This window comes from Pezoporus flaviventris, unplaced genomic scaffold (assembly GCF_033815535.1).
Source record: "Pezoporus flaviventris isolate CSIRO_AGI_PZ_B2104156 unplaced genomic scaffold, CSIRO_AGI_Pfla_v1 ptg000021l, whole genome shotgun sequence".
NCBI classification, from domain to species: Eukaryota; Metazoa; Chordata; class Aves; order Psittaciformes; family Psittacidae; genus Pezoporus; species Pezoporus flaviventris.
The window spans coordinates 7595705-7622872 of record NW_026892569.1 but is presented as its reverse complement, the minus strand read 5'-3'; the positions used below and the strand labels follow the sequence as shown (position 1 = coordinate 7622872).

Genomic DNA, 27168 nt, shown 5'->3' with positions numbered 1-27168 from the left:
AGATGGCACAGAACAGCACAATGTGTGTGTTTACATCAGTTCACAAAATTGTTTGATCCCTCTCCTTTTGCAAGGAGAACGGTACTGTGAACAGAACAAATCAAGCAGCTTTGACCAGACACCTGCAAAGAGGAAAAACATATTTCAAAGATTATTTGAGAGAAAATAAGCCATTGTGCCATGGATTAGTGAGAAGGTTATTGCTCATATTTCATGTGCCACAGTTTGAGCACACTTGTAGAGACACAAATCCAAATTCTGCTAATTTAAATAATACAAGTAGCATTATTAGTAAGTCAAAGGAATTGCAGCCTTGCTATTAACGAATATTTAATAATAGTATTGAGAAATGCCTGAAATAATAGCTGACTGTTAACTTAGCTTTCAAACGTGCAATCAATCACTCCTGCATACTGTAGTCAGAAGAGCATCTTGCACATGGGAATTTAGAATCACAGAATGAATAGGGTTGGAAGGGAGCTTCAAAGGTCTTCTAGTCCAGCCCCCCTGTAGTGAGCAGGGTCATCCTCAACCACATCAGGTTGCTCAGAGCCCCATCCATCCTGACCTTCGATGCTTCTTGGGATGGGGAATCTACAGCCTCTCCAGGCAACCTGTTCCAGTGTTTTACCACCTTTACGTTAAAAATCAGTATAAGATACAGGATTTAGAATTGTGTTTGGAAAAACAGAACCTTGCAAACATATTTTAAATATGGGATTTTCAATTGTTCTCTAGACCTGCTAATCTTTTAGCTCAAAAGAAAATCAAAATACTAAAGCTCTTTATTGTTAAGAAGTTGACTCACCAAAAATGCACAAAGCATGTAAAAACTGATAAAATAAATTATGGCAAAATTGCTTCCACATGTATATTCTTCCCCTGGATTATAATCAGATTCTGGATCACAGCGTTTTCCAGGCAAACATGCCAGCATGATTTCCTGCCAGGCTTCTCCAGTTGCACACCTTTACAAGGTCACAAAGATAAATTAAGATTAAAATGGATTAAAGATGTACTAACTTGTTAAATTCTGACAAAATGCTTGGAGCTGCACAAGCACAAATCTGAAGACAAATTGTGAACCTTTCAGAGCAGGAGGTAATTTTAAAATACAGAGCATGTTTCAGACAAGAGCAGATCTGACACTGCAGACATGTTTTATAAGGTAGACTAATGAACCATAAAGGCTTGTATGTAAAAATTTGAACCCCAAACTGTGATTTACAAGTTAAGTACTTATTGCAGTGGACCTACTGTGTACAAATGAGGTGTTGTGCATAAAAACCTATCACAAAAGTTGCGAGTATCTATTTGTAAAAGATGAACTGCCCTTTCCTCAGGATGGCTGAAGAAATGTTTGTCTCTAACTTCTGCGACTGCATTTTTTGCATAGTATACAGGGTAATGCCTGTATACAGACCCATGAATTCAAATATTGGTAAGATGGCTACGTGTTTATGACATTTTTGGCTGTGTTCATCACCTAGTTTGAAAGGCAAAAGTCTTTACCTGCCTCAAGTGAGTCAGACCTCATTGGATGATGCCCTTTGTTTTAGATAAGGAATGCCCTGCCCATTTTGCCAGCTGGGTTGGCACAATGCATAGGAGCCAAGTGGAGTTACAAAATCACAGGCAAGAGCGCTCTCAATGCTGTCACCTTTAGAGGCATCCCTGTTCCATGACACTCCATCTCCTTTCTCCAGGACATTTTGAAGGATGCCTGGCAAATGCTTACCCTCTCAGGCTCTCTACTGACAGAGATTGCATAATCCCCCTACATCAAGATTTACCTGCCTCTGACATCAGAAAACTCTGCCTACTGTTTTCTGATATTTCCCTTCTGCAAATTACACCCTCTACTTTTTGTCTTCAGCAAATGTATATTTCAGTTTATTTCTTTATCTTTGCAATAACCCTTTGCTTTTCAAACTGTCATGATAGCTGTGCTTCTAGAGTACAGGAAGGGCACAGTCTTTTTCACTTGTTCCAAACATCTACACAGTTATATGAGGGCTGACTATGTTTAGGCTCTACTGAAGACAATTACACCACAAATGAGATGTTTCACAACAGCTGTAATGAGTTGAGGTGTGTATCGCCTGATTAGAACCCTGCTGTGCCAATGACAACTCAGCATGCAGCTGTACAGAGTATGTGCTTGTTATGCTAAAATGCTTCTCACTTGAAAACACATTTTGAACAAACACATGGTACAAAAGATACAGGCATTTTTCATAGATCAGTGAAATGGGATGCATTAAGTAAGAGCTAAGGTATACTCACCTGAAAAGAAGCAGCACCGCTTGGGGGAATGTCTGAAAATTGTTGTTTCTGTTTATTTGATTGTTGTCCCTCATTGCCACTTTTCCGAATACCTACAATAACAGGATTTGGGCTTTCATCCTAGTGACCTGTACTGTCAGAAGCTGTAGGCCTTGCAGTCTAAACTTGCTTCAGTACATATTAAAAACACTTTCACAAATACACCTTCTTTACTCTCTTTAGATTTTTCCTGATAATTATGTAAATGCTGTAAATTTATCATACATGAGATAATTCTTCACCATTTCTTTTTGCATCAATAAACCATTATAATACTAATACATATTCCTGTATTTCAGGTGAGAAAATATCATTTGTTTTAAACTAGCACCTAAAGTCCTTTATTAATATTAAAGCCCTAATGTGCTAAATATTGTACATTCTAGTAGTAAGATACAATCGCTGTCCTGAAAATCTTGAATCTAGAGAAAAAGAGATGCAAAGACGGGGTGAGGTGTCCCTACCCATGGCAGGGGGTTTGGAACTAGACGATTTTAAGATCCTTTCCAACCCTAACTATTCTATGACTCAATGAAACCAAAGCACAGAGAGTCCGAATATCCTGTCTCAGAGACAGATGGAAATGAGTTAATTCTCATTTCAGCAAACCAAGATCCTATGAGCTCACACCAAGCTCTTCTCCTGCATCCTTTTGGATTTTCTGGCTACCAAAATCACAGCCAAACATATTTTACCTTACTGTGAAAGCTCTGCCCTATATATAGTGCCACTATCAAAGGAAAGTTTCAATAAGCACTTTAGCAAACAAATCTCAGAGTAGCCAACACTGTACTTTTATTTAATACTAAAAAAAAAAATCTACCATTACCTGCATTCCAATGACAGCATAGATGAAGAACAGCATGGCTATCAGAAGAGCAACGTAAGGCAGAGCCTAGAAACGGGACAGGTGCATTGTCTTTTAATAATTTCACACCATAGTTTCAATTTCTAGTTACACAAATAATTTTTCTGTACAATATAGGCTTTTCCAAGGTTTTTATTCCTATGCAAGTGATTAAAATGTTACAACCTGTCATTCTTAATATTCTGCTGCATACATGTCCTGGGTTCAGCAGTAGCAGTCATGCATTGTCCTGCTGAACCCAGGACAATACAATAAGCACAAACTTCATTATATTTTAAATTATTTCTGCCAGCAATCCAGGGGGAAGAATCATCTTTAGCAGCTTTTAATTTTATTTTCATTATTGGTTCTGACAACACAAAGATCCTTCCTTCTATATAGTTACAGAGTTCCATTAACTTCACATTCATCAGCATTTTCAGAAGCAAGGATTCAAATGTCTATTTGTTACACTTCTGAAATCAGTTTCATATTAAAAAATAGATTAAATTCTTCCATTGTAGTTACCTAATAAAATGTGTGGAAGTGAGAGACCTGTGTGTGTCAAACCCATCCTACCCCTTTTAGATATGTCAAATTTTTAAGAAGTACTGTAGAAATCTCATGGTAGCAAATAACATTAAATGACCAAGACAGACCCTTAGACTCACTGAAGTGACCGGTGAAGTTTATTTGGACATTATTATGCAAATATATTTAAATATTTCATTATTGGCAGCAGACTTTAAAAATGTTTTTTGCACTCTATAGGGTATTGCTTCATAAAATTTGGCATATTAATAGATGTAATTATAAAACAAATTGAAATAAATTTTGCTAACCTGAAATGATTTAATAAACGTCCACAGCAGAGTTCTGATTCCTTCTCCTCTGCTAAGCAGCTTCACCAACCTCATCACACGGAAGAGACGGAAAAAAGTGATGGAGATTCTAGCGCTGTCTTCAGAGTTCTGAAGAGCATCATGGAGAAGTCAAACCAGATACAAACTCAAACATGCAACACTTCCAGAATAACAACATCAAATGCAACGGTGGAAGAGGTAAGATTTGAAAATGTATCTTGAGGGCCTTTTCACCTTAATAAGCATGATATGAAAGGAAAAATTACATGCTAAAAACACAAGACCTATAGAAATGCTTCACACATCACATGCATTTCCAAGTTTTCTGGTTTGTTAATGAGGATCATATTGGATTTTTTTGTAGTAGACTTCAATAGTACACTCACAATGAATGCAAACCAATGCATAACGCCTTTGTAGTAAGACAGTTATGAAAAATACAGAAAAAAAAATCGGTGGAAAATAGACATGGTAAAAAAAATAAACTCAAGTAGAGGTAAAACCACTGGGGCCAGTTTACTATCTTACCCCAGACTCATCAGTTGTGACTGTTTCAGTTGGCTTTGGCTTTAAGAAATTAAGAACATTAAATATTAAAATCAAATAAAAGATTAAAAAAATCAGCTTAACCATAAACAGAAAGAAGGACATTTTTCATTTCTAAATATAAATGAATATATTTCAACTCAATATACTACCTGAACAAAACATTTATATGTTTATTAAAATCCTCCCTTTAGCATTTCATGTTGGCTGACTCATACTATAACACTGTTGGCTGACTCATACTAAAATCTGCTAGTATAAAATACATTTAAAAGACTCAGTGGAAAGTAAATGCAAAATAAAATATCTTCCCCTATGTAAACCAAACAAAATTAGCCATCAACCTCTACAGGCTGTATGAAATTCTAGCAGTAAGCCTAAGTAAAACTCAAGGGCAAAGCTGTGGGGTCAAACTAGCCTTCCAAAGTCCCTTTTCTGCTGTGCTCTTTTTTGCTGATTAATTACTCCATCAGTGGAATCTAACTGTGTTCAAGTAAGTTTGTTTATATCACCATCAGGAGCTCCCTTAAAGCAAAGTAATTCACTTGTGATAACTCAGTGACAAACACTGGGTTTTGCAGTGCTTAACAAGAACAGATTTTCACTTTGCCAAAGTGATAGACAAAAGGACATGAAGACTGACCCTCCCACAGAGGTGCACATGGGAAGGCAATACTTGTACTCTCTCACCATCTACAAAGTACTCATCCACCTGAGCTCACGTAACAGGATCAGGCATGGATAAAGCACTTCAGGGTTTGACTGACCCTTTTAAACAGGTATGTACAACCCTCAGGAGCTACAGGGAGGAGAAAGGCACGCACCAGCCTCTTGTTTACAGAGCCAAATTCTCTGCAAAGAAACTCACTTCTCTTTACAAAGTCTGCCTGTCTTTGGAGAAGCTGTTTCTGTATCCTAAACGGTGAGGCACTTAGCAAACCAGCCAGCAAAGCTTAAAGGACCACCTGTCTATGCTTGCTTGTTTACTGACAGATTCACAGCAGCTTCTTCCAAAACTGAGCAGAAGCATCTTTAAAAACATTTATACCACTAGAACAAGTGGGATTCTGGATATTCGATCTAAGTGATGGGTCTTACTCTCTTGCCTAAATATCCTCCTTTTAAAGAGGCACTTTTCAACAACTGTTGGCATATATAGCAGCAATAACCATGATGCTTTCCCAGTGCTGCTGCCAACACACAGTGGATGCATCAGACCCACTCCCAATGCTATGCTTCACTGAGTAAAATCTCAAGTATTGCTGTTACCTAAGATGAAACTTTGAGAGGAGGAAGGAAAAAGAAAGAAGCCAATTCTGCTGAAAATACTGGCACTATATTATACAAACATAATAAAAAAGGAAATAGGTAGTACTTTGTTAAAGTCACATCATTACTGGTATTTATTAAAACACTAATTTTTTGTCTATTACTTTCTTGTAAAACATATATAATATAAAGGTATCAAAAGGGTAAAATTAAGTAAAAATAACTGTTTAGCTACATGCAATCTACATACATATACATTGCTGCCCTGCCAGGATACCAGTATTTTCTGAAATAAAGAGTTTTAAACCTAAGGGATTGCTATTAAATTGAAGCAATAGTATTAACCAAACCCCAGGTCTCCTCATTAGATGTCAGTAAGCAGAGTATTTGTAAAATCAGCTGCAACATCTAACCTTTGTAAGCACTTACATAAAGTATGTAAGAAATATGCTGCAAATGAAAGACTGTTGCTGCATTAGAAATTCCCTGCATTTTTCAACTATTTGAAATAAAACCAGTAAGATAGAGATTAAGGAGAAATTCATAATCACAAACATCATTAATGCCAAAATATCACAGAACATGAAAACAAGCTTGCAAAGCTGTCCACCTGTCACGAATCACAAACTGCTACTAGTATGCACAGACCCACACTTATGTGGACTTTTTAGCACAGAAAAATTCTTGTTTTCACTGAAGCTTTTAAAGAAAAAAGGTTTCATGATACCTTCTGCAGACAAACCCTGAAATTTCAGATTAAGCTCCAGTGACTAACTCCTGCTGTGCTTGATACTGTCTTAAGCAGTGAAATTACTTAATTAGCATTCAATATTTTGTATCATCAACAATTAAAATTAAGCATTTGACCGATATAGAACAGATTAAATTAAAGTATCATCACAAATTGACACTACCACTAGCTTTTACAGGAAAAGGACCGAGCTCCAAATAAGTTAGGAACAATATCAGGATAGCAATATGTAATGGGGTAGGTAAGAACAGAAAAAGGGTACTTTAGGCCTACAGATTTTTATTTAACTGCTCTCTAAAGAAAATAATGATGAGTATGCCTTATGATTTGGTTATGAAAAAACCCTCACAAAAATCTTTTTTTCTACGTATACCTATCTTAGTAATTGCTTAATTCTCACTTCTGAAAACGCAGACAGAGATCAGATTACCAATACTGTGTGAACAGCTCTGCTGCAGGTGCTCAGAATGATGAGGGCACAATCCCTCAAGTTTGGGTTTTTTTTGTCTGAAGGGCACTGGATGTATTTGTGTAGGCACATCTGTGAATGCAGGGAACTGTGTAATGCACACTCCTCTCTTCAATTGCTCTTTCTGAGCTGCTTTGCACTAAGCAGTCCTGCTTGCCTGTTTCCGATGGCTGATCTGCTGCTGCTGGGAGGCATTAGGATGTCATATGCAAGGGATTATAAATTACAGACACTGGAAAGAGCAGGCCAGGAATGAAAAAATCCTGTTCACAGAGGTCAATTGTACAAAAATACCAAGGTGCAGATAGATGCTAGAAACAATAAAAACAAACTCCTGATAGCAGAGGATTTTTTTTCCATTGGAGCTGACAATATTCAGATTCTGCCCATCACTGGCCAAGTGTTTTGGGTACTGGCATTTGAAAGTTGGTATGTTTAACATTTTGCCCTCTCTGGCATTTCCCTCTGATAAGACAGCAGCTTTATTTATATTATTAGTGCTAATTATAATGAAGCTAGTACAGTGATATACCACAAAGAAAACATGGCTTAGTCAGAAAAATGACTGCTACTGCTGAACCCAGGACAATTACCCAGGCTTTTTATAAAGGAAATGCTGATCTACGAGACAAAGTTTATGTGTGTCCTTCCAACACGAAGATCTGGGAAACTAAGACTAAGATAACACAATCTTCAGGAACAATAACAGACAAACAGCAACAGAGAAATGTCTGCTTCCTACAGATAAGGAAAAAAATAAACTACTCAAACACATCATCTTATTTGCAACTTCAGTAATATTACTTGAGTAGGTGGCACATTATATATATGTAGGGAAAGTATTAGAATAGACTGCAGACTGAGGGAGGGGGCAGGCTGAGCAGCAGAGTGTCTCTTTGGATGATGGCTGCTGACAAAAATGCAAATGAAAATATTTCCTGCAGTCAGGCAACCTACCAAACCTCCTCTTTCCCCTCACCTTCCACCAGTCATTCCAACACTACTCATGTCCCAGCTGCTTTTAGTTCTCATGATGATTTTTTTTGGTTCCCCCCCTTGGGACTATATGATTGTCAAGATGACAGATGTGCTTCTGGGATCCTTGCTAGAAGGCTGGCAATGGGCACAGCTAGAACAAGTGAACAGCTTCTGCTGTCACTGCTTGGCTGACAGATGCACTGCAAAGAGGTAAATGAGGACAGAGACTGGCTTAATTATTCTACCTTTTCTCTCAGCCATGTGCCAGGTCTGCTGAGAGCCTAGTTCAGCAAAGCACTGCAGAACTATGTAATTTTAAGCCAATTCTTAGATACTCCAAATAGGTGGTAGCATATGATTTTTCTTTTTTTCTTAATCAAAGTTCAACACAGCAGCTTTCTTCCCCAAACACTCTCAACCTCAGAAAAGATTAATCAATGATGAACCTGAATTTCTGACTCACTGATTAAAATGCTTGTAATCTGCTACCAATTTTGGTCAAATATTTATTGCTGTGTATGAAAACTTTAGCACATTTCCTGAACAGTAACTCCTCATCACGCTCTTCTTATTGCGACAGAAGTTCAAAATAAACATCCTAACTGAAAAAAGCTTCAATGTCAAAACTGTGAACAGTGTGGAACAGATTGCATCATGCATTGGAAGCAAACTGTAGCTCTGTGTTTAAGAAAAAATAAACATGGTGAAAATCAGTGGGTATTAGTATTCAGTGTTGGTCAAACGCTTCTTTTTTACAGATTGTGCCAAAGGGTATGAGTGGATGCCAAAACAAATGAACACATAATGATTATAAATAGAGAAGTAAACATCTGAATAACAAATACATATGATGACATAACATATATGGGAAAGCATTCAGGTTGCCAAAATATCTTCAGAAATGTGCAGCGTGTATCTCTACACATGTAGGTGATTTGTCCAGAGAATAATTACAGTAAGTGATTTTCTTCATAGCCTTAGTGCTCTCTCTAGTCCCCTGTTCAACATGAACCAAATACCCATATACATAATTTAGTAAAAATTTTGAATCAATGTGAAGGACCCCAGAGCAGATAATAAAGTAACTTTTCCCTGTAAAAGATGTATTTAAAACTCCTAAGTTCATAACTAACATGTTGATAGTATAGGGGGGGTTATTATAACTAACAATAACAATAAATATGTGCAATAAATTAAATAATTAGTACTATCAACTTCACGAAATCAGCACAGAAATGTACTTCTATTTCCAAATTAGGTATTGCAACACAAATTTCATATTGCAATAAGCATTCATACTAAGAAAGCAAAGCCAAATGAGAATGTATTTTCCTGACCTATCATTAAGCCTAGAGACACACTTGCAAAAGTCTACAAAATGTATTAACAGTATCCAAAATATCAATTACTAGCAACAAAATGTAAGCTCTAACATACAATACTGCTGAATAAAGGGAGATCCAAACTGAATTGCTTTGGTTCAATACTGTAGTCCAGAATCTCTTACAGGAAGCAGATAAGAGGCTTTTAAACCACTCCTGGGCACAAGCAAGATCAGCTGTGTCACCAGCTCCTGGGTGAGTGGGCAACTACATGAAAATAAGCACCAGGACTCCCGTTACAGACTCCATTAGCAGTCTAGCAATCAAAAATTGCATCCCATGGTTCAGAAGTCACCATTTGGCACTGCATAGTGCTGAAATGGTAATAACAGCACGCTTTCTTGCCAAATGACAGAACATCCAGTTGTGGTTTTGGGAGAGTTTTTTTTTTAGTGTATGACATTGCTACATTACTTAAGTGTTGTAAGCATTGGATAAGCCTCGTGTTTACAGTGGTGATTCAAGACAAACAGGTTTTCCTGAGGGGCTCAGGAGGAAGGTATCGATGCTGTTCCTTTATGCCCCACTTCAGCAAAGAACTTGAATTTTACTTAAATTCAAGCATGAATTTAACCCTATGGGGACTGCATTAAACATTTGCAGAATAGAAGAGGAAAGTGAACTCTCCATTATTTTCTTGATATTTTGGCAGCACATGAATGGTAAAAGAAAATTAAATATAAAACGTGAATTAAAATCTTCAAAACTACTACTGTAACTATGTGATCATGCCTCTAAGTCATCAAGTGTTGGTCATCCAAATGGTTTCTAAACTGACAAAGAAGATAATTTCTATACAGCCAGGTCAGATTGAAACCTGTCATTTCCATTTAAGAAGTCACACAGTCAGAATCTATTTACCTCTCATTTTCTTATGTTATATATGTCCATCTCCCAGAATGGACTGACCACATCTTGTGTCTCAAAATGCTCTGCATTTTTAATTGAAAAGGAACCATTTTTATGACCAAACAAGATCTTTTGTGTCATGTGAAACTTTTTGAAAACAAAAGGTCACAAAACCAAAAAGTAATTATATAGGTTTTAGTAGTGCTTTTAATTTTTTTTATTGCTATACCATATATATATTTACTTATACATACTTGCCTCTAAAAATTTCTAAAAATAAAATGAACATGAAAACCAATTAGGTTCATAAAAGAAGAACTGGTTAAAAAAAGGGATATTAAATGACAGGGTAAAATAAAAAAAGCATCATAGAAAATAGTGTATTGCCAAAATATATGTTGCTCTGAGGTGATTAATTTCTGGAGCTGGTCACTGATCCAGTCCTTGAGGCTGCTGAGCAGTCCTGTAAATCACTGAATACATTAAACACCGATTGCCACAGGCACCAAAAACAGTCAAACCACAAAATTTCCTGGCTTATATGTGAATGGGAGGTTGCTGGATCAGAAGAATCAGCCTCAGGGCACCATATACATTATTATAAAATGCTAAAAAATAATAAAAAGAACAATCAAATAATGAGATGGCATATCATTTCCATAATGTAGTATTGAAATTAAGGTGATGTGTGATAGGAAGTCCAACCACTCTCTTGACAAAAATGGGTAAGATATAAACATGCTGCATACTAGAAGAAATTGCTGGCCTTTGGAATTAGCTTAAATGCACACAGTTAGAATATCAGAATGATGTTGAGTTGTTTCCACAGCATGAGGCAATTGTATATGCAAACCCTTAAGAACGTTTAGTTCATCTTGAGTACATTACTTTATGTTCTCACATTCTTTCAAGTCTTCTTTTACAGTGATCAATTAAGGTGGCTGTACTTGTGCAGTTACAACTGCAACAAGACCTGATGTCACATTAGTGCTATCAATTTACAGCGTTTCAGATCACCCCTCAAGCAAGGCTGAGCTTCCTCAGTTTAAGAAGTTTCTATAGTGGGAATTTTCACAGGTGCCATTTCAATCATGCTTGAAATCCCATTACTAACAAAGTCTTCCTAGTATCTTAGCCGAGCTGTAGATTTCCCAGGATCACTGTCAGTGTTAGATAAAAGGTACAGGTGGAATGGCACAATTCAGAATGCCACAAAATATTAAGAAAAAGATTCTAAAATCCTGCATTTGTATTAGAGAAATTTATACAAATTAATGAAGTAGGAATAATTCAGTTCAAGCAAAAAAGTAAGAAAAATCTAAGAAATTTCCCTGGATACTGAAGTATTCACTGCTTCGTTGAAAATGGGAAATCAAGCCCAGAAATACACTGAAACTGTAATACATTACTGACTTGCACAAACAAAGCACAAAAAAAGTGGAAGAGACCAGAAACAGACAATACTTAGTACACAAACAGTCTGCTGTGCGGTACGAGAAGACAAAGATGAGCCTTTGTTCTCTAGTGAGTACAGCATGAAAAACTAAGAAATGACAGTGCTAGTTTTTGACTGAGGTGTCTACTTTTCCTGAAGATCACTATTTGATCTCCAGAATATTTTCAAAGCAACTGTGTGAATTACTGAAATGGCAGTGTTCTTAACAGCTGAAAGCTCAGCAGTGAACAGTTACAAGTAATACTGTCAAATTAACACTGTCCATACAGCGTTAAATACAGGGGCATCTTCTATGCTCACAGAAGTACACTTGAGATATTTTTCAATCTCTGCACAACCAAGTACATTTTGCAATTATTGGGGAAAGTCATTCAAATGTTTGGCCTTTTTACTCTCCTCAAACACTATGTTCCTTTACACTTTACACATTCAGTCTGTGAATGGACAGAGTGGGTAAATTGTAAATACTTGAGCTGAAAGTCTAAATCCAAACTCTTCTGGGGGAACAAAAAAAAAAAAGCCCAAACAAAACCAAACACACAACCCCCATCCAACAAATTAGAAGCAGCTTTTAAAAATCTGCTCCATGAACTGTAGTTATACTTTATCTCGATGGGACAGTGCAGTTCTGTGGTCACTGACGTTCCCCATCAGCTCATGTTCCTTCAGTTCACAGCTAGAAAAATCCACCACCTGCTGAGAACTAAGCAAAATCAGTCTGAAATCTAACAAATGTGGTAAAGTCCTTCTTCTCCCAATTTATAACATCACTCCACTGTCCTTTACAGTAATGCAGTCAGTTTGAGATTCTCTTAGTTCAACATAAAATCAGCAACTAATTTTAGGGTGAATAAGCCTTAGAATTATTTTGATTGTGTTTACTTTTTAATATGGCAGTCCAGAATTTGCACTTCTATAAAGGAATTTGAAGTCTTTAACGAGGGCTAATATACTGTGTGTATGCTTGAAGATCTTCTGCCATCTTAGAAAAAAAAATAAAAGAATGCATTTGTTTTCTGTATTTGATTGAAATCATAGAATCATAGAACAGTAAGGGTTGGAAAGGACCTTAAGATCATCTACTTCCAACCCCCCTGCCATGGGCAGGGACACCTTATGATGTTGAACAAGACTGGTCCCAACACCAATCCCTGAGGGACACCACTTGTTACTGGTCTCCAGCTGGACATTGAGCCATTGACCACAACTCTTTGCATGTGGCCATCCAGCCAGTTCTTTATCCACCGAGTGGTCCATCCATCAAATTGATGTCTCTCCAATTTAGAGACAAGGATGTCGTGTGGGACAGTGTGGAACGCTTTACACAAGTCCAGGTAGCTGACATCAACTGCTCTACCCCTGTCCATCAGTTCTGTAGCTCCATCACAGAAGGCCACCACATTGGTCAGGCAGGATTTCCCCTTAGTGAAGCCATGCTGGCTGTCACCAAGCACCTTGTTGATTTTCATGTGCCTTAGCATGCCTTCCAGGAGAATCTGCTCCGAGATTTGGCCAGGCACGGTGGTGAGACTGATTGCTCTGTAATTCCCTGGGTCATCCATTTTCCCCTTCTTGAAAATGGGGGTTATATTTCCCTTTTTCCAGTCATCAAGAACTTCACCTGACTGCCATGATTTCTGAAATATGATGGCCAGCGGCTTCGCAACTTCATTCACCAGCTCCTTCAGGACCCGCGGATGGATCTCATCAGGACCCACGGACTTCTGCACATCCTGATTTTTAAGATGGCCTCGAACCAGTTACTGTCCTACAACAGTGGGCCCGAGGTCTTCATTCTCACAGTCCCTGCATCTGCCTTCCAAGACTTGGGTGGTTTGGTCAGAGCCTTTGCCAGTGAAGACTGAGGCAAAGAAGTCATTCAGAACCTCAGCCTTCTCCAAATCCTGTGCAGCCAGTTCTCCTGAGAGCTTCCTAAGGGGGCCTACATTCTCCCTAGTCTGTTTTTTATTTGCTATGTACTTGTAGAATCCCTTCCTGTTATCTTTAATACCTCTAGCTAAGTTTAACTCTAACTGGGCCTTAGCTTTCCTAACCTGGTCCCTAGCTTCTCTGACAATGCATTTATAATAGGTATTACTATGCTTACCAAATATACTAGAACCCAAGAAGATTAAAAACTATGTACATCACTGTTTCTCAACAGCTACTGCCCGTAATTGATGTCTGTGCCAATTCTAATATGCTCTGGAGGTACAGTATTCTAATTCTAATATGCTCTGGAGGTACAGTATTCTAATTCTAATATGCTCCGGAGGTGCAGTATACAAAGTATTTCCTTTGGCAGTAGCCTTATCCACCCATTTCTGTCCTACCATGGACCATGCTTTTGCCATTACTTTGGGCTCAGTATCTCATCCAATCAACTGTGAATTCCTCAAACTGTTGAGAATTGTGCATTTGTTTTTTTTTATCCCTCATCCTGGAATGTCAGGAAAGGTTCACAGGTTTTTTCAAATACAATTTCTATTCCATGTTCCTGGGCAACTTTATTATCATGGCATTCACAGTTCCAAAATCAAGGTACTGTCTAAATGGAATAAAAGGTATCATTCCTGATATTCTAACTGCAGGAATGTGATCCTAAGAATTGGGTTCTGAACATAGTTTGGAAAATAAATTTAGAGTGTGCTTTCTCTGAAAAACTGTTTCCATTAAATGGCAATGACAAACAGGATGGATCTGCTTTCCCAAGATATGACAGAGATATTGCAACTTAAATACGCACCACTGAAGAGTATTTATTCAAATTCAGAATTATTTTTAAATACTTAAAATTAATTAAAGTATATTAAAGATCCCACTGAAAAGAAAGTATTTGGGCTAAAAAAAAAAACCCATATGTCTAGCTTACTAAAACAAATTCAAGAGAAAAGTGATACTATTCACAAGATCATGAACTCTGACTGCTGTAGAACATACAAGCTAAGTATATTCAAAGAGCACTGAGCAACTATTTATATCTCCAGCTTTCTCTGATTAATCTGTTCTTTGATACAGGGAAAAGATGTGAATGTTTGTGATCTCCTACACCATGGGTATTTCTGCATAACTTAGTTCTCAGAATGATAAACAGGTAAGATCTTCAGCTGGTGGAATACTCTGACCTCACCTACAGAGTTCTGTGTGCTCCCTGAGGGGGGATGGATTCAAGCCTCACCTTCTTCAGTCTCCCTTTTTGAGGTCTCAAGAAGCATTAGAGGGAAGAGGCACTTTCCTCTGAAATTTTATTTTGACTAGCCAAAGAAACATGTAAATATGGGAATCACTGGCATATCTACTACGTAACTGACACTTTGTTATCGTTCATTTACCATTTTTGTGATACAGCTTTCCTTGCTAAAACCAGCAAGTCGGATAGAAAACAGGCAAAACCCACTATTTCATTTCTTGGAAAGAGATCTTTGCGTTGTCCAAACACCTACAGTGTAATAGCCATTGGGCAAAATTTTGGTTTAATGATGGAGTTTTCCAAGTACTGTCACAAGCTACTGTCCAAGTACTGTCATTGCCTTCTGCTACCTCATTAGATATGAATGCTAGCATTGCTCTAAAAACCAAATCTCCCACAGAAAAAAAAATCCTTACTTGTTAAACTGAGCCACTGAAACATCTTACAGAAACTTGAATTATCTTGGTCAAGCTACCTACAAAAATCACTGGGTAAAACAGTAACAGAAGCTTAATTCCTTTTTTATACATAGAATGTTTTAAATACTTTCTGTACGTATATAGAAAAACAATTCTCATTGTCTCACTATGCTGTGTGCATGTGCAAACATATGGGTATATAGATTTATAATGACAGCTTGCACAAACACCTACATTTATGTTTTGGTCTTTGATTCCAGGATAAACACACTTTCTTAAAACAGGATTTGGGGGGACAAAGTTTACATTTTCTGTATTTCTTGATGACAGCAATTACTTTTTAGTGCATGAACAATTGCTACTTACATTAACTTCTGTTATAGCAATATCAACGACGCTACCAACAACAATTAAGGCATCAAAAGTGTTCCATGCATCAGTGAAATAGTGCTGTTAGGACAAGCATTCAGCAGAAAGACCAAGAGAAAAACACAAACAGAAAAAAAGAGAAGAAAAGGACAGCGTTATAACACAGAAACACTCTAGGCTTCTCTGATGTACCACTATACAATCTAATCTTTCCCTTTCATTGCTAAAAAAAAAAAATGGCAGGAAAAAAAAGGCTATTTATTTCCCATATCAACATAATTGACCTGTGACTGGTCTGTACTCAAACTTTAGAAACATCAGATCAAAATCTGTGACTTGTCCAGATGATGAAAATAGTGGGGAGACAGAGAAAGAGTAGGGACTAGGGAAAGTAAGCTGGGGTATACTCACATCAGCTTCACTGAGAACGACGTCTACTATGCTGCCAATAACGATGAGGGAGTCAAACGTATTCCAGGCATCACTAAAATAGCCCTGAACAGAGCAGGCAGGGTGCAAACGTTTGTGATTACACATGAAATGTCAAATATTTGCATACTTCTGTTTAGTTTTGCATAAACAGAAATTAGTTAAACAAAACCTGGTGTCTAATGAGAAAACAAAACAAAACAAACAATATTGCCTACTGAAGGAAAAGCAACATATATGTGCATGTGTGTGTATATATATACTTTATATATATACATGTACAGACACACACACAGACACACACGCACGCACACACACGCAGTACACATGCATAATACACCATCATGTAAGCACAATGTTGGCAAGCAAGCCACCATCCAAAATTGATTTTAGACTTCTAGCATGGCTGAAAAGTTCTAACCTTATTAACCTAAGCAGCATAACAAAATCCCTTTAATAATATTTCCACAAGACCAAGCCAATTGAAACCTCCTTAACATTAATGACTGTATGATAGTCCTATCTAAGTGACTGGTAAAAATATTCACTGGGTCAGAGCTCATCACTGGTTAATAATGCACAATTAATGTTGAACTGTGCATAAATATTACAGAACTTATTTCATCTTCTAGTCATAAAATAGGTTTAAATAGGAACTCACACTACATTTGCCTGATTCTGTAACCAGTGAAGTCAGTGCTCAGAACCATCACAACTTGGAACAGTTTCTTAATGCTTTTAATGCAGCCAATCCAATGTCTGAAAATTCCTTTTCATAGTCTCCCTTCTGACATTTTATGACTTTAAATATACTCCCTACATGTATGTTACTGGCACATTGGGCTGCAAATTATTATAAAGTGCTATCATGCAATTAGCTGTCTATTGGCATCAAAACTGCATGTTTGAGCAAAAAAGATATATCAGAAGAAACCTTGAGGTAGGTTCCAGAATGAATCTGGCATTGGGAACACATCAAGATGTATTACTCTGTTTAGGGGAATTCTGCAGAGCCAAGACATGTAGATTTTCTGCTATATGTGGATTTTGCCTAGCTACTACTAAATTCAGCATTGCAAAAATTTCTGAACTTCTCCTTTTTCACATTCAGACACATTAATTTATCAGCTAACCGTGACTAAGGAATGTGCATTATGTGACAATGGCTGATATGTACCTTTGGTACGCATACATTCTCCTTTCTTGCTAATCAATTTAAAATTACTAACTTGTCAGCCACTATTGAAAATAAGTTTAGAAAAATGTTTAAAATTACAAGTGTGCTAATCTAACCTTATGCCTCGTTAGACTTATTATTAGTTTCTTATAAGATATTTCTAGCTGAGTAGCTGAAGTTGTTATATGTGGTGTTAGCACAGAAAAGCGAAATCAGCTACAATAGTTTCTAGATTTGGGTAATATTTTTCTCAAGATTTTAAACTGTTACAATGTCCGGTAACTTCACAGATTAAAGGTTACACTTGAGTGCATTGCTATTTCAAAAAAGAAAAAGCTAATTTCATGTGGAAATTTGCTCTTGGAGACAACGAGAGAGCTGCTACAGAAGCCAACAGCTCTACAGCGTATTCTAGGAGAGTAAGCATTGAGCAGAGTCAGGAAAGCCACATTATGTTTCTCATGCTACTTTCTCAGCTCTTCTAAAGCAGAAATTGCTATAATCATTCCCTCATTTAAGGAAGGGATTTAAGAGGAAAACAGATCAGAATATGATAATTACCACAGCCCTTTGTGCCGCGTGCTTTGGTTCTTTTAGATTAACCAACAATTCCAATCTTGCGGCAAAAGCCAGTGTTCATGGATTTGGCCTCCTGAATGAAAACATCCGTTTCTGAGCTTCTGCACAATTCCCTATTCCTCCTTCCTTCCTCATCCTGCTTCACAAGAACAAGCCATTCTCAAAGTTCCTACTAAACATCATGCTGAACAATACTCTAATTTATAATCCTAAAAAATTTAGCAGCTGCCAACTAAAGAAGGGGAGCTACTCTCATAATAATATTCTTCCTGATCATTCATACTCCTTATTTCTCTTACTTAAAAGAGGTTTCCTTATGGATTTTAAAACAGTGGTATTTATATACATACACAGAATAAGAGACTACTGGCAAACAGCAAACTCATAATCAGCACAATCTGCAGCTGTGCCATCCATCTTCCTCTACCACGACCAGAAAAGGTCCTTCAAATAAAGGGTAATTTCAGCTATAGAAAAAGCTACTGTACTAGACATGCTACAATATAAAGCACTGAAAAAATAAATTCATATTTTGATTTAATATAGCTAAAATACTTTACACATTTATTTTATGAAACCTTTTCCATCAGTATAGACAAATATTGTTCAAAGTAATACGTAAAGCGAAAGCATACAAATAAACAAAAAACTAAGAGAAAATAAAGATGGTTTTGGAAAAGGGAGGAATGGACAAGTCACAGCAAATAAACATCATGCAAAGAAGTTGTTTTCACCACTGCAATGACCAAGATCAATTCACTTACTAGCCATCTTTCCTTTTTTCTTACAAAAATCTGATGTAAAACGACATGGAAAATCATTAAAAGTTTAAGTAACAGCTAGCTACCACGAAGCTGTACATACGGTAGGTGTTGATGGATTATTTTAGATTTCACAGCTGTATTTTGTTTTGTATTGTACTAAACCATGCTAAGGAACAGATTTTAGCAAATGTGAAGAACAATGTGAAGAAAAAATGCCTACTCTTTTAACCTACATTATGAAAAATTTGTTAATTAAGAAATACTGAAGGATAAAATCACAGATCCTAGACAGCATGTAGGCATAGAGAATTAACATCAAAATATGTCTCTACAGATCTACCACAGAAATATTTTAGTCCTTTTAGTACTCTATTAATAAGTTTAGGATCTCATTCTGTAAAGTACTCTGTGTTCCAATCTCCCAGTCAAGAATTGTGCCAGACACTCAGCATCACTTTTAGTATCTATCACTTATCCAAGTTTTATACATTTCACAGCTGGAAGGCAGCCTGCAGTACCTTGGTTTAAACAACACAATATCAGAGTAAGACTACCAATAATTTATAGAAGCCTTACGTTTGCATGACCAGCGAAACCAAAAGATCACAGTTTCCAAAGGATTTTTGTCAGCATATTAAGGGGACACTGTCAAGCAGATGAGATAAAATCTAACATGTTTTTCTCCTTAACTTTAAAGAGCAACTAATGGAGCTTTTATGTGATGTTTAAGCACCTTTGAAATTACTTTTAAATGCACTCAATTAATAAACAAAACCCTCCATTCTGCCAGACTAGACTAAGAAACCCATCAGTGACACAAATGAGGAGGAAATGAATTAGCCTTTGCTCATGGACCCTAAAGCAAAACATTAAGTTGGGTTTCAGACTGGTCTTTATTCAGATTGATCTTTATTCAGGTTATTATTCAGATTCATCTATTATTAAATCTTAATATAAGTTAAAGCAATTCATTGTTTATGCATGTATCTAGTTTAAAATTTAGATTACTGAAAGACATTCACATTCTGATTACGACTGATAGCTGATTTTCAGTTATTACTGAACTATGTAATGTATGCTGCAAAAACGTGGGGCTTTTTTAACTGGATCTGACTAATAAAAAGTTAAAATCTTCAAAGAATAACAGGAACAACCTCAGAGATATTTAACTCCCTTCCCTTCTTGCTAATTGATCTCTGTCAGAAGTCTGATTAGTACCACAGCCTCTAATTAACAAGTATAAGGTGTTCTGCCATCTTGAGGTGAACAAAATGCAGGAAATGAGGACCTTTCGCTGAGTGCCCTTCAAACTGTCAGGGTTCAGATCCAGTGATCTCTCACAGTACTAGCATCCAATCAGAGAGAAAGCACGTCGTAACAGAGTTAAAACTCAATTTGTACATAGTCTTAAGAGACCAGCATTAAGACATTGCATTTGATAACAAGTAGGAGTATGGAGCACTGTGATTTATTCACTCATGATCAGACCACTAGATTTTGCATTAGCTGCTATTTCTGACTGCAGTCACAAGTGCATGGATAGCCATACAAGGATTCACAATCTTCTTTCAAAGAGCAGATGATAAAATGCAGCAAAGTCTTCTGAAACTTCAGTGTGAAACAAGGATATAGAACAGGAAATACAAATCAGGAAACACAATCAGCATACTCATGACACCGTGGTCCACATATCTGAGCTACCTCCTCTGGGGCCTCATATCATGTTATTTTTAATGTGAAATCCTTAGCATTTGAATGAGATAGGTGACACAAAAATACAAATAAATTCATTAGAAATGTACAATAGACTGGACAGTGCAGAGCAAGACTACGGGAGAGTGGGTAAGCATTCACCCAGAACTCCACACTTCACATCTCAACACCAGACCTCAAGAGATAATTTGTTTCTGCAGGCAAATACAAGCTAGCTTTAAATCAGGCTCCACAGCAGAGCTTGTGACAAAATACAAACTGAACAAATAGTTTTGAAAAGCTGGAATGCAGTTATACATCTACTCCATGCTGAGCTCTGGGCAGCCATGACTTATGTTGCTGTGTGAGAGCTAGCTTGTTTAAAGCTAGAGTAAGATTGCCCACACAACCTAGAGTCATACAGATCACTAAACACCAGGAAAGGGCACAGTTCACAGCGAATTACAGATGCAGATATCCTGAAGGGCAGTGGAAATTAAAAACACCAGCCTTAGATGGTGAGATCAGTAAAATTCAAATGGCATCTCTGGCTTTTTTAAAATTCCATGTATAGCAAGTGACCACACTTTACTTATTGATATAAATGTAAGCCCAGAACTGAAAACAAAATTTTTGTCATTTTTTTATTATCAACATGTGCACTGTCATAAATGCAGTACGAGAAATGAACAGAAAGACTGTATTAACTGTACAGTCTGATTTGCACCTTCTTTTTCAATTAGTAACTATAGTTACCAGTTTCTCTTGCAAATCTACCTTTGAAAATGTGTCTGCATTATTCATTTTGACAGTGTCTCTTTAAGGAAAGTAATCAACTACTCGGTGTGGAGCCCTCTAACAAATACAGTGTATGTCTAACTGAAAACAAAACTCTAAAACAGGCCATTGAATATGCAAAGTATTTATGTGCATGTTTGTAGTACTTGACTATATTTTATAAAGTAAAGAAACACTTTTTCATTTTAGAATAGGAAATACACAGGTCTTTACTGGAGATTAACTTAGCATAAAGTTATGAGTTTAGTACCATGAATAGCAGAAGCAGTAATGCTTGTAACAGGAAATAGTTTATCTGATTTATAAAGGGACATTTTCATTACCTCTAAATATTCCAGACCTCATCAACCACTTCGTAATATGTTTTTGATATCTGCATTTCATTTCCTGGAGTTACATATATACATATTATCAGACTAACATTTCTACAGATAAATGTGGGAAACATAGGTTCTTTTTGTTCTTTGAATAATACATAGCTAAGGTGAAATTTATGTTATACTTAATTCCTGTCATGATGACTGAATTAAAGCATATCTAACACTTACCTTGGGTTTGAATGCAATCAGTTTCAAAACCATTTCAACAGTGAACACTCCTGTGAAAACCATATTCATAATGTCCATTGCATCATTAAAGAGCTTAGACTGTCCATAGTGCTGTGGATGAAAAATACAATACTTTTAAAAGTAAAGGCTTTAAATTATTATTATAAGACAAAGTTGGCAAAAATGCAACACAGGAAAAAATTTTCTCATAGTATTTATTATGTACACTTATACAACACTAGCTGAATATCTCTGGCCAAGAATGGGGTGGTTTAAATCTATTCTGTTTTGGCATTGAGCGGAACAAAATTGTCACCCCTCTACATCCTAAAGGAATTTCTAGAGAAATGGTTTTGAGAGGATAACTGTTCCTCAAAAAAGGAGTATTACGCAACAGCAATTTCACAAGTTTTATATTCTAGGTTTTAAAATTGCATAACCTTGTGTCCCAGCTGCGTAGAAAGCCTACACAGAATAACACAGAATGTGCAGGAGTGATATTTTTGAAAGGATAGAGTGCACGCAAGTTTACTGAAAAAGGTAGAATGCTTTGGCAAATTGAATTTGAACCATTCTTTTTCACATCAATATCTGAAATACTAGGGTAAAGAAAGAAACAACTTGGGAAAATACATAGGAGAATTAGGTGATAAAGAAGTTCATGCATAATGTAGAAAAGAACTTGATTAGATTACGAAGATCTATAAACACCAAGCTGCTTTAAATAATTTGACTTCAGAAAACTGAAAAGCAGATTAGAATATGTCCAGGACAGTACTATGATCAGAGGTGCTTGTTTTTCTTATTTCACTTCATAAAAAAAAAAATACAGGCTGCTATAAACTAAAGGCATTGTATCACTCATATCATTCCCTGCTATTTATGCCAACAGCTTCAAAAGAGCTTCTGGTTTTCCTACCTGCATAGCCAAGCAAAGTGTGTTCAGCATGATGAGGACAAACATGATGTATTCAAATCCAGTAGAATTCACCACATACCAGAACTTGTACTGGTAAGGATTTTTTGGAATATATCTACGAAGAGGACGTGCCTTCAAGGCATATTCTACACACTGCCTCTGTAAAAGCAAATACATAAAAAATTGTCGGACAGTACCTAACAGTTAATCAACTGTTAGTAGAATTAATACGGCCAAATTGTTAAGTATGCCTTAAAAAACAAGCAGTCTATCTACTTCATGTAGGGGTTTTTATTAGTTAGTGTTAATAAAGTAAATGAGTAGCCTACCAATCCTCACTTGGTCATTCATAACTGTGTAAGTCATATATACTACTCAGCCACATACAAAGAATCAAATAATGCTCAAGGAAATTCTGAAGCGTTTCACCTTTTTATGCAGTGTATTACTATACAGTATTATACCTTAGATTATATATATGTAATATGTATAGTAAACAGCATGACTATTAACTGCATGACTATTAATTGATCTATGAGTCATGCATGTCTTCAACCACCACCTTAACTGTAGTATAAAACCCTGGAGTCAGCAAAATAATTACTGAGGAAATGTTATTCCCAATAGTTCAGTTAAATTGCCCAGCAAAATCATGACACATTCATAGGAATACCATGGATTCACCTCCTACTCTATTAGCGCCTGAAATCTTCATGTAGGCTGGGCCTTCCACTTGTGCTTTGAAGAATGCTTATAAAAGCTGACTGATAGGGCACAAAAAGCAAACGCTGGCTAAAGTTTCATGCCTAACTTTGTTTAAATGAAGTATGTTACAATCAGACAAGAGCACCTGAAAAAAACATTACTGCTGACTGATGAGTTTCCCAGTCAAAGGATTAAGCAGTAAGGGGCACAGATTTTTTTTTATTATTATTATTATTATTATTATTATTATTTTAATTTGAATATCCCCTGTGACTTTCTAAATAAATGGGGAAGGGAAAGTAGAATCTTTTGAGCACTTTCAGACTATTCAGAACACAAAATTTATTTTCCTGTTCTTATTGTAAAACCTACCTCTGCCTATGGATAAGCTGGCAAGTGTTCTACTCTTCTTAATGTGACGCTGACAGATGAGACAGTAAGAAGCTAACAAGCTTAATGTAACACTGTTCACAACAAAAAGACTGATATGTTGGGCTTATGTAAAGAGGAACACACAATGACCTGAATAGCAGTTAATAACATTTACGACTTCAATTTTTTTTACCAAGATATGTTTGGTGCCCTCTTCTGACCCAAAGCAGAAAGGAAGCTCTTCATGCATAAATAAAAACCCAATACTTTCAAAAGTTAAGATTCAGTATTTATTTTAACCTGGTTTTTGTCCAGCTCACAGTTCTTATACTCTTGTTCTCCCTGTTCTTGGAATGTAACAATCACAAAACCAACAAATATGTTCATCATAAAGAAAGCAATAATGATGATATAGATGATGAAAAAAATGGAGATCTCCACTCTATAGTTGTATACAGGTCCTACATTCTCGCCATTTGAATCAATGGCTTTGTACAGCAGCCTGTAAAACAAACACAATTGCACCTTTATTAGTATTAAAATGACAAAAGAGAGTAAAATATTCAGACTCAAAGGACAGGTGTCACAAATGCTGCTGTTAAGGATTATCTTTTCCTAGTTATTAACAGTGCTAGCAAAGCATATGAAACCCAGAAGAATCACACCACACAATGTTATATGCTTTTTTCAAAAAGAATCCAGGTAATATAACCAGATGATTGTATTTTTTATTTATAACCCCCACATAAAGTTATCCTCTAAGACTTTTCTCATTTAGGGAAACAGTGAATGCTAGCTTGCTTGTCCTGGGTTTCTCTATGCAGTGTACTGATTTTTTAGTAACGGTGTTACTTGAATGCCTGTAAGTTTCATATTAGTGTTATTTAAAGGGCATTGATGGATAAACCTGGAAGAGGAATGAGCTAAATAACAGCTCATTATAGCAGTAGCTGCAAGATTAGGAATCAGGCAATATAAATTTGACCTTTATAGATAAAGGTGAATGAAGAAATACAGAGAAAGTGCACAGATTCAGAAGGATAGAAGGCTTTTTCCTTCATCCATTAATAACTTTTCATGCCATCACTTAAGACTGCTTTGTTGCCCACAGATGGCTGGTAAATGACAGAGAACCGCTCTGTAAAAGTCTTTTAGCAATGCTGTGAAAACAAGGAGAATTCACTCACGCTGGCCAGCCTTCAAAAGTGGATACTGTAAAAAGTGCCATCATAGCAGAGAGAACATTATCAAAGTTGAAATCACTATTTTGCCAGACCCTCTCTTTGACCATTGGATTATCAACATCTCCATCTTTATAAACGATGTATATCCCTCTGTGGGAAAGAAACAAACTGTCATTAGTGAAATACTAAACTAGCCTCAGAATTACCTAATTCTCTATCCAAAGCTGTGTATTTCACTCCCTCCATAAGCTTGTTTCATTTTCTTGGTAACCAGTGTTTTCTGGTGGATTTAAGATGGTAATTCCAATTTACACAAACCTAAATGGCCTGACACATGCCTGCCCATATCGGCTACAGTTTAAATTATTCAGAACATAATGTGTCACATTCTTAGATAAAGATGTTCTCACCGGCATTCCTCAGGATTCTGTTTTGCTTCATCAGTACACCTGTAGAATTTTCCCTACATATAAAACAGAAAGCAATGACAAAAAGCAGATTATGAGAAATGATCACATTTATACTATGATTGCTTTGAATGGGATGAACCCAGTTCTAGCAGCAAGCTACCAAGAATACTGCTCAGCTTTGCTTTTCTTGATGCAATGTAAATTTTGAGTGTCAACTTACCTTGAACAACTGCACTCCAATACAAGCAAACATGAACTGCAGCAGCGTTGTAACAATCATGATATTACCAATAGTTCTAATAGCCACAAAGACACATTGAACAACATGCTGGAAAGAAAGAAACCAAAGGTATTTTAATACAACTTGTTAGTATCTCAGAATACACACCATAGAAGTCTATTTTATCAGTTACTATTTTTATGTTGTCACTGTTATACCTATACCTATTATACCTACGACCATAATCAAACTTGCTTTCTAGATTTGTCTATAAATCTGTTGACAAAGACCCATCAACACCAACTAAAAGTTACATAAATACTATGAAAAACAATGCAAATATTGTTCTAACATGTTTGTTCACAGCAAGGATTATGGTCAATATCTGCTCTCAGTGGCACTGCTGTTCCTCCACCTATAAACTGCAGAACCTCATCTAGTACGTTTAAGAATCAGAAACTGGTTTATGTCATTGCCCTGTGAACTTCTTGAAGCAATTCTTCTTGCACAAGAATTTTTAACCTGAGGCAGGACTGAACAATAAGGCCAACAGAAAAATAATTTAAAAAATAAAAATAAACACCTTAAGTCCTTTTGCTCTGTTTATTGCCCTTAGAGGCCTCAAGACTCTTAAAACTCTGAGGATCTTCACAACTGAGATAGCACTTGACCTGGGGGGGGAAAAGTTATTCTGTTACTTTTAAGGTAACTGATTTTATTACTAAGAATAACAATGTTCTTGCAACTTTGCTATACATGAAATTTCAAAAGCATCTTAATATATACACAAGTTTTTTTAAGTATTTCTTTATTGATCCTTTATCAATATTAGAAAATAGTATCTTTCTCATAAATGCCATAAGAATTATTTTGATTTCTGGAGCAATTTGGGAATTAACAGCTCAGAAGCTTGTCTGACACTGTAAAGCAATTAAGTTTGGTCAAGAGCAAAATAGTCCCCAAAGTATTTTTCAGTGTTGACAAGCTTTTTCGAAGACAGTAGGCAAGTCCTGTAAATCAATGAATACCTTCATTTTCAACCAGCTGCAGATGAAAAGATCTCAAATGACTCACATCCTCTTTGTTTAAGTAGATAGGACTGCATTTTGAGGAAACAGACAACCTTTTAAAGAACAATGTGAGGCTGAAAGTTTGTGGAATAGGTATTCTAGTACAAGCAGAATACAAAAGTGGGAAGCAGTCGACTTATACCCAGCCCTTGCTCTTTTCTAAGCCACTAAGGGTTTCACAGATCATGTTATATGAGGCACAACTGCTCAGTGAATCAATAAGCACCTTCAGGCTCTTTTATTATGTTTAGCCTGACCCAAACAAAGCAAATACTGTCAAGTTACATATCCCAGTAGGTAAATGCTGAAAGAGAGCTTGTAGAACTAGACTGTAGATGTGGCAATAGCACAGAAGAGCATATATAAACCTCCTGAAACTCTGGAAATTACTTGCTACACAATACAGTGTAATGGTGCTCTTCCTTGTTCTCTTGGTAATAGTGGGATGTAGTAATTTGTTTCCAACCCGTATTAGTAGCGAGTTACACCGCTCTCTATATAGAAGCACTACTGGCTCATAAGCCAGTCCCAACCTTGAATACTGATACTACACACCCACACAGGTGTGGAACAAAGGAGCTGAAACAC

The 27168-nt window shown here is 36.5% G+C and overlaps 1 protein-coding gene and 1 long non-coding RNA gene across 15 annotated transcripts in view; one reads left to right on the top strand and one right to left on the bottom strand.

Annotated features, from left to right (window-relative positions):
• LOC133270559 (uncharacterized) overlaps positions 1-27168 on the top strand; it is a 985299-nt gene that overhangs the window by 622218 nt on the left and 335913 nt on the right. The window lies entirely within an intron of this gene.
• The window catches only part of CACNA1D (calcium voltage-gated channel subunit alpha1 D), a 188452-nt gene that overhangs the window by 31172 nt on the left and 130112 nt on the right, over positions 1-27168 (bottom strand). For 6 of the 14 annotated variants that reach the window (XM_061455851.1, XM_061455841.1, XM_061455840.1 and 3 more), the window contains 14 exons: positions 26094-26181; positions 25511-25618; positions 25291-25343; positions 24884-25030; positions 23997-24198; positions 22620-22778; positions 21701-21811; positions 16125-16208; positions 15711-15794; positions 4564-4602; positions 4015-4143; positions 3155-3220; positions 2287-2378; positions 809-968 (listed from right to left, as the gene is read on the bottom strand). In XM_061455851.1, the coding sequence (XP_061311835.1) occupies positions 809-968; positions 2287-2378; positions 3155-3220; positions 4015-4143; positions 4564-4602; positions 15711-15794; positions 16125-16208; positions 21701-21811; positions 22620-22778; positions 23997-24198; positions 24884-25030; positions 25291-25343; positions 25511-25618; positions 26094-26181 (1522 nt within the window). The remainder of the gene's footprint in view (positions 1-808; positions 969-2286; positions 2379-3154; positions 3221-4014; positions 4144-4563; positions 4603-15710; positions 15795-16124; positions 16209-21700; positions 21812-22619; positions 22779-23996; positions 24199-24883; positions 25031-25290; positions 25344-25510; positions 25619-26093; positions 26182-27168) is intronic. The other 8 variants (XM_061455847.1, XM_061455845.1, XM_061455844.1 and 5 more) reach the window with 5 other exon arrangements.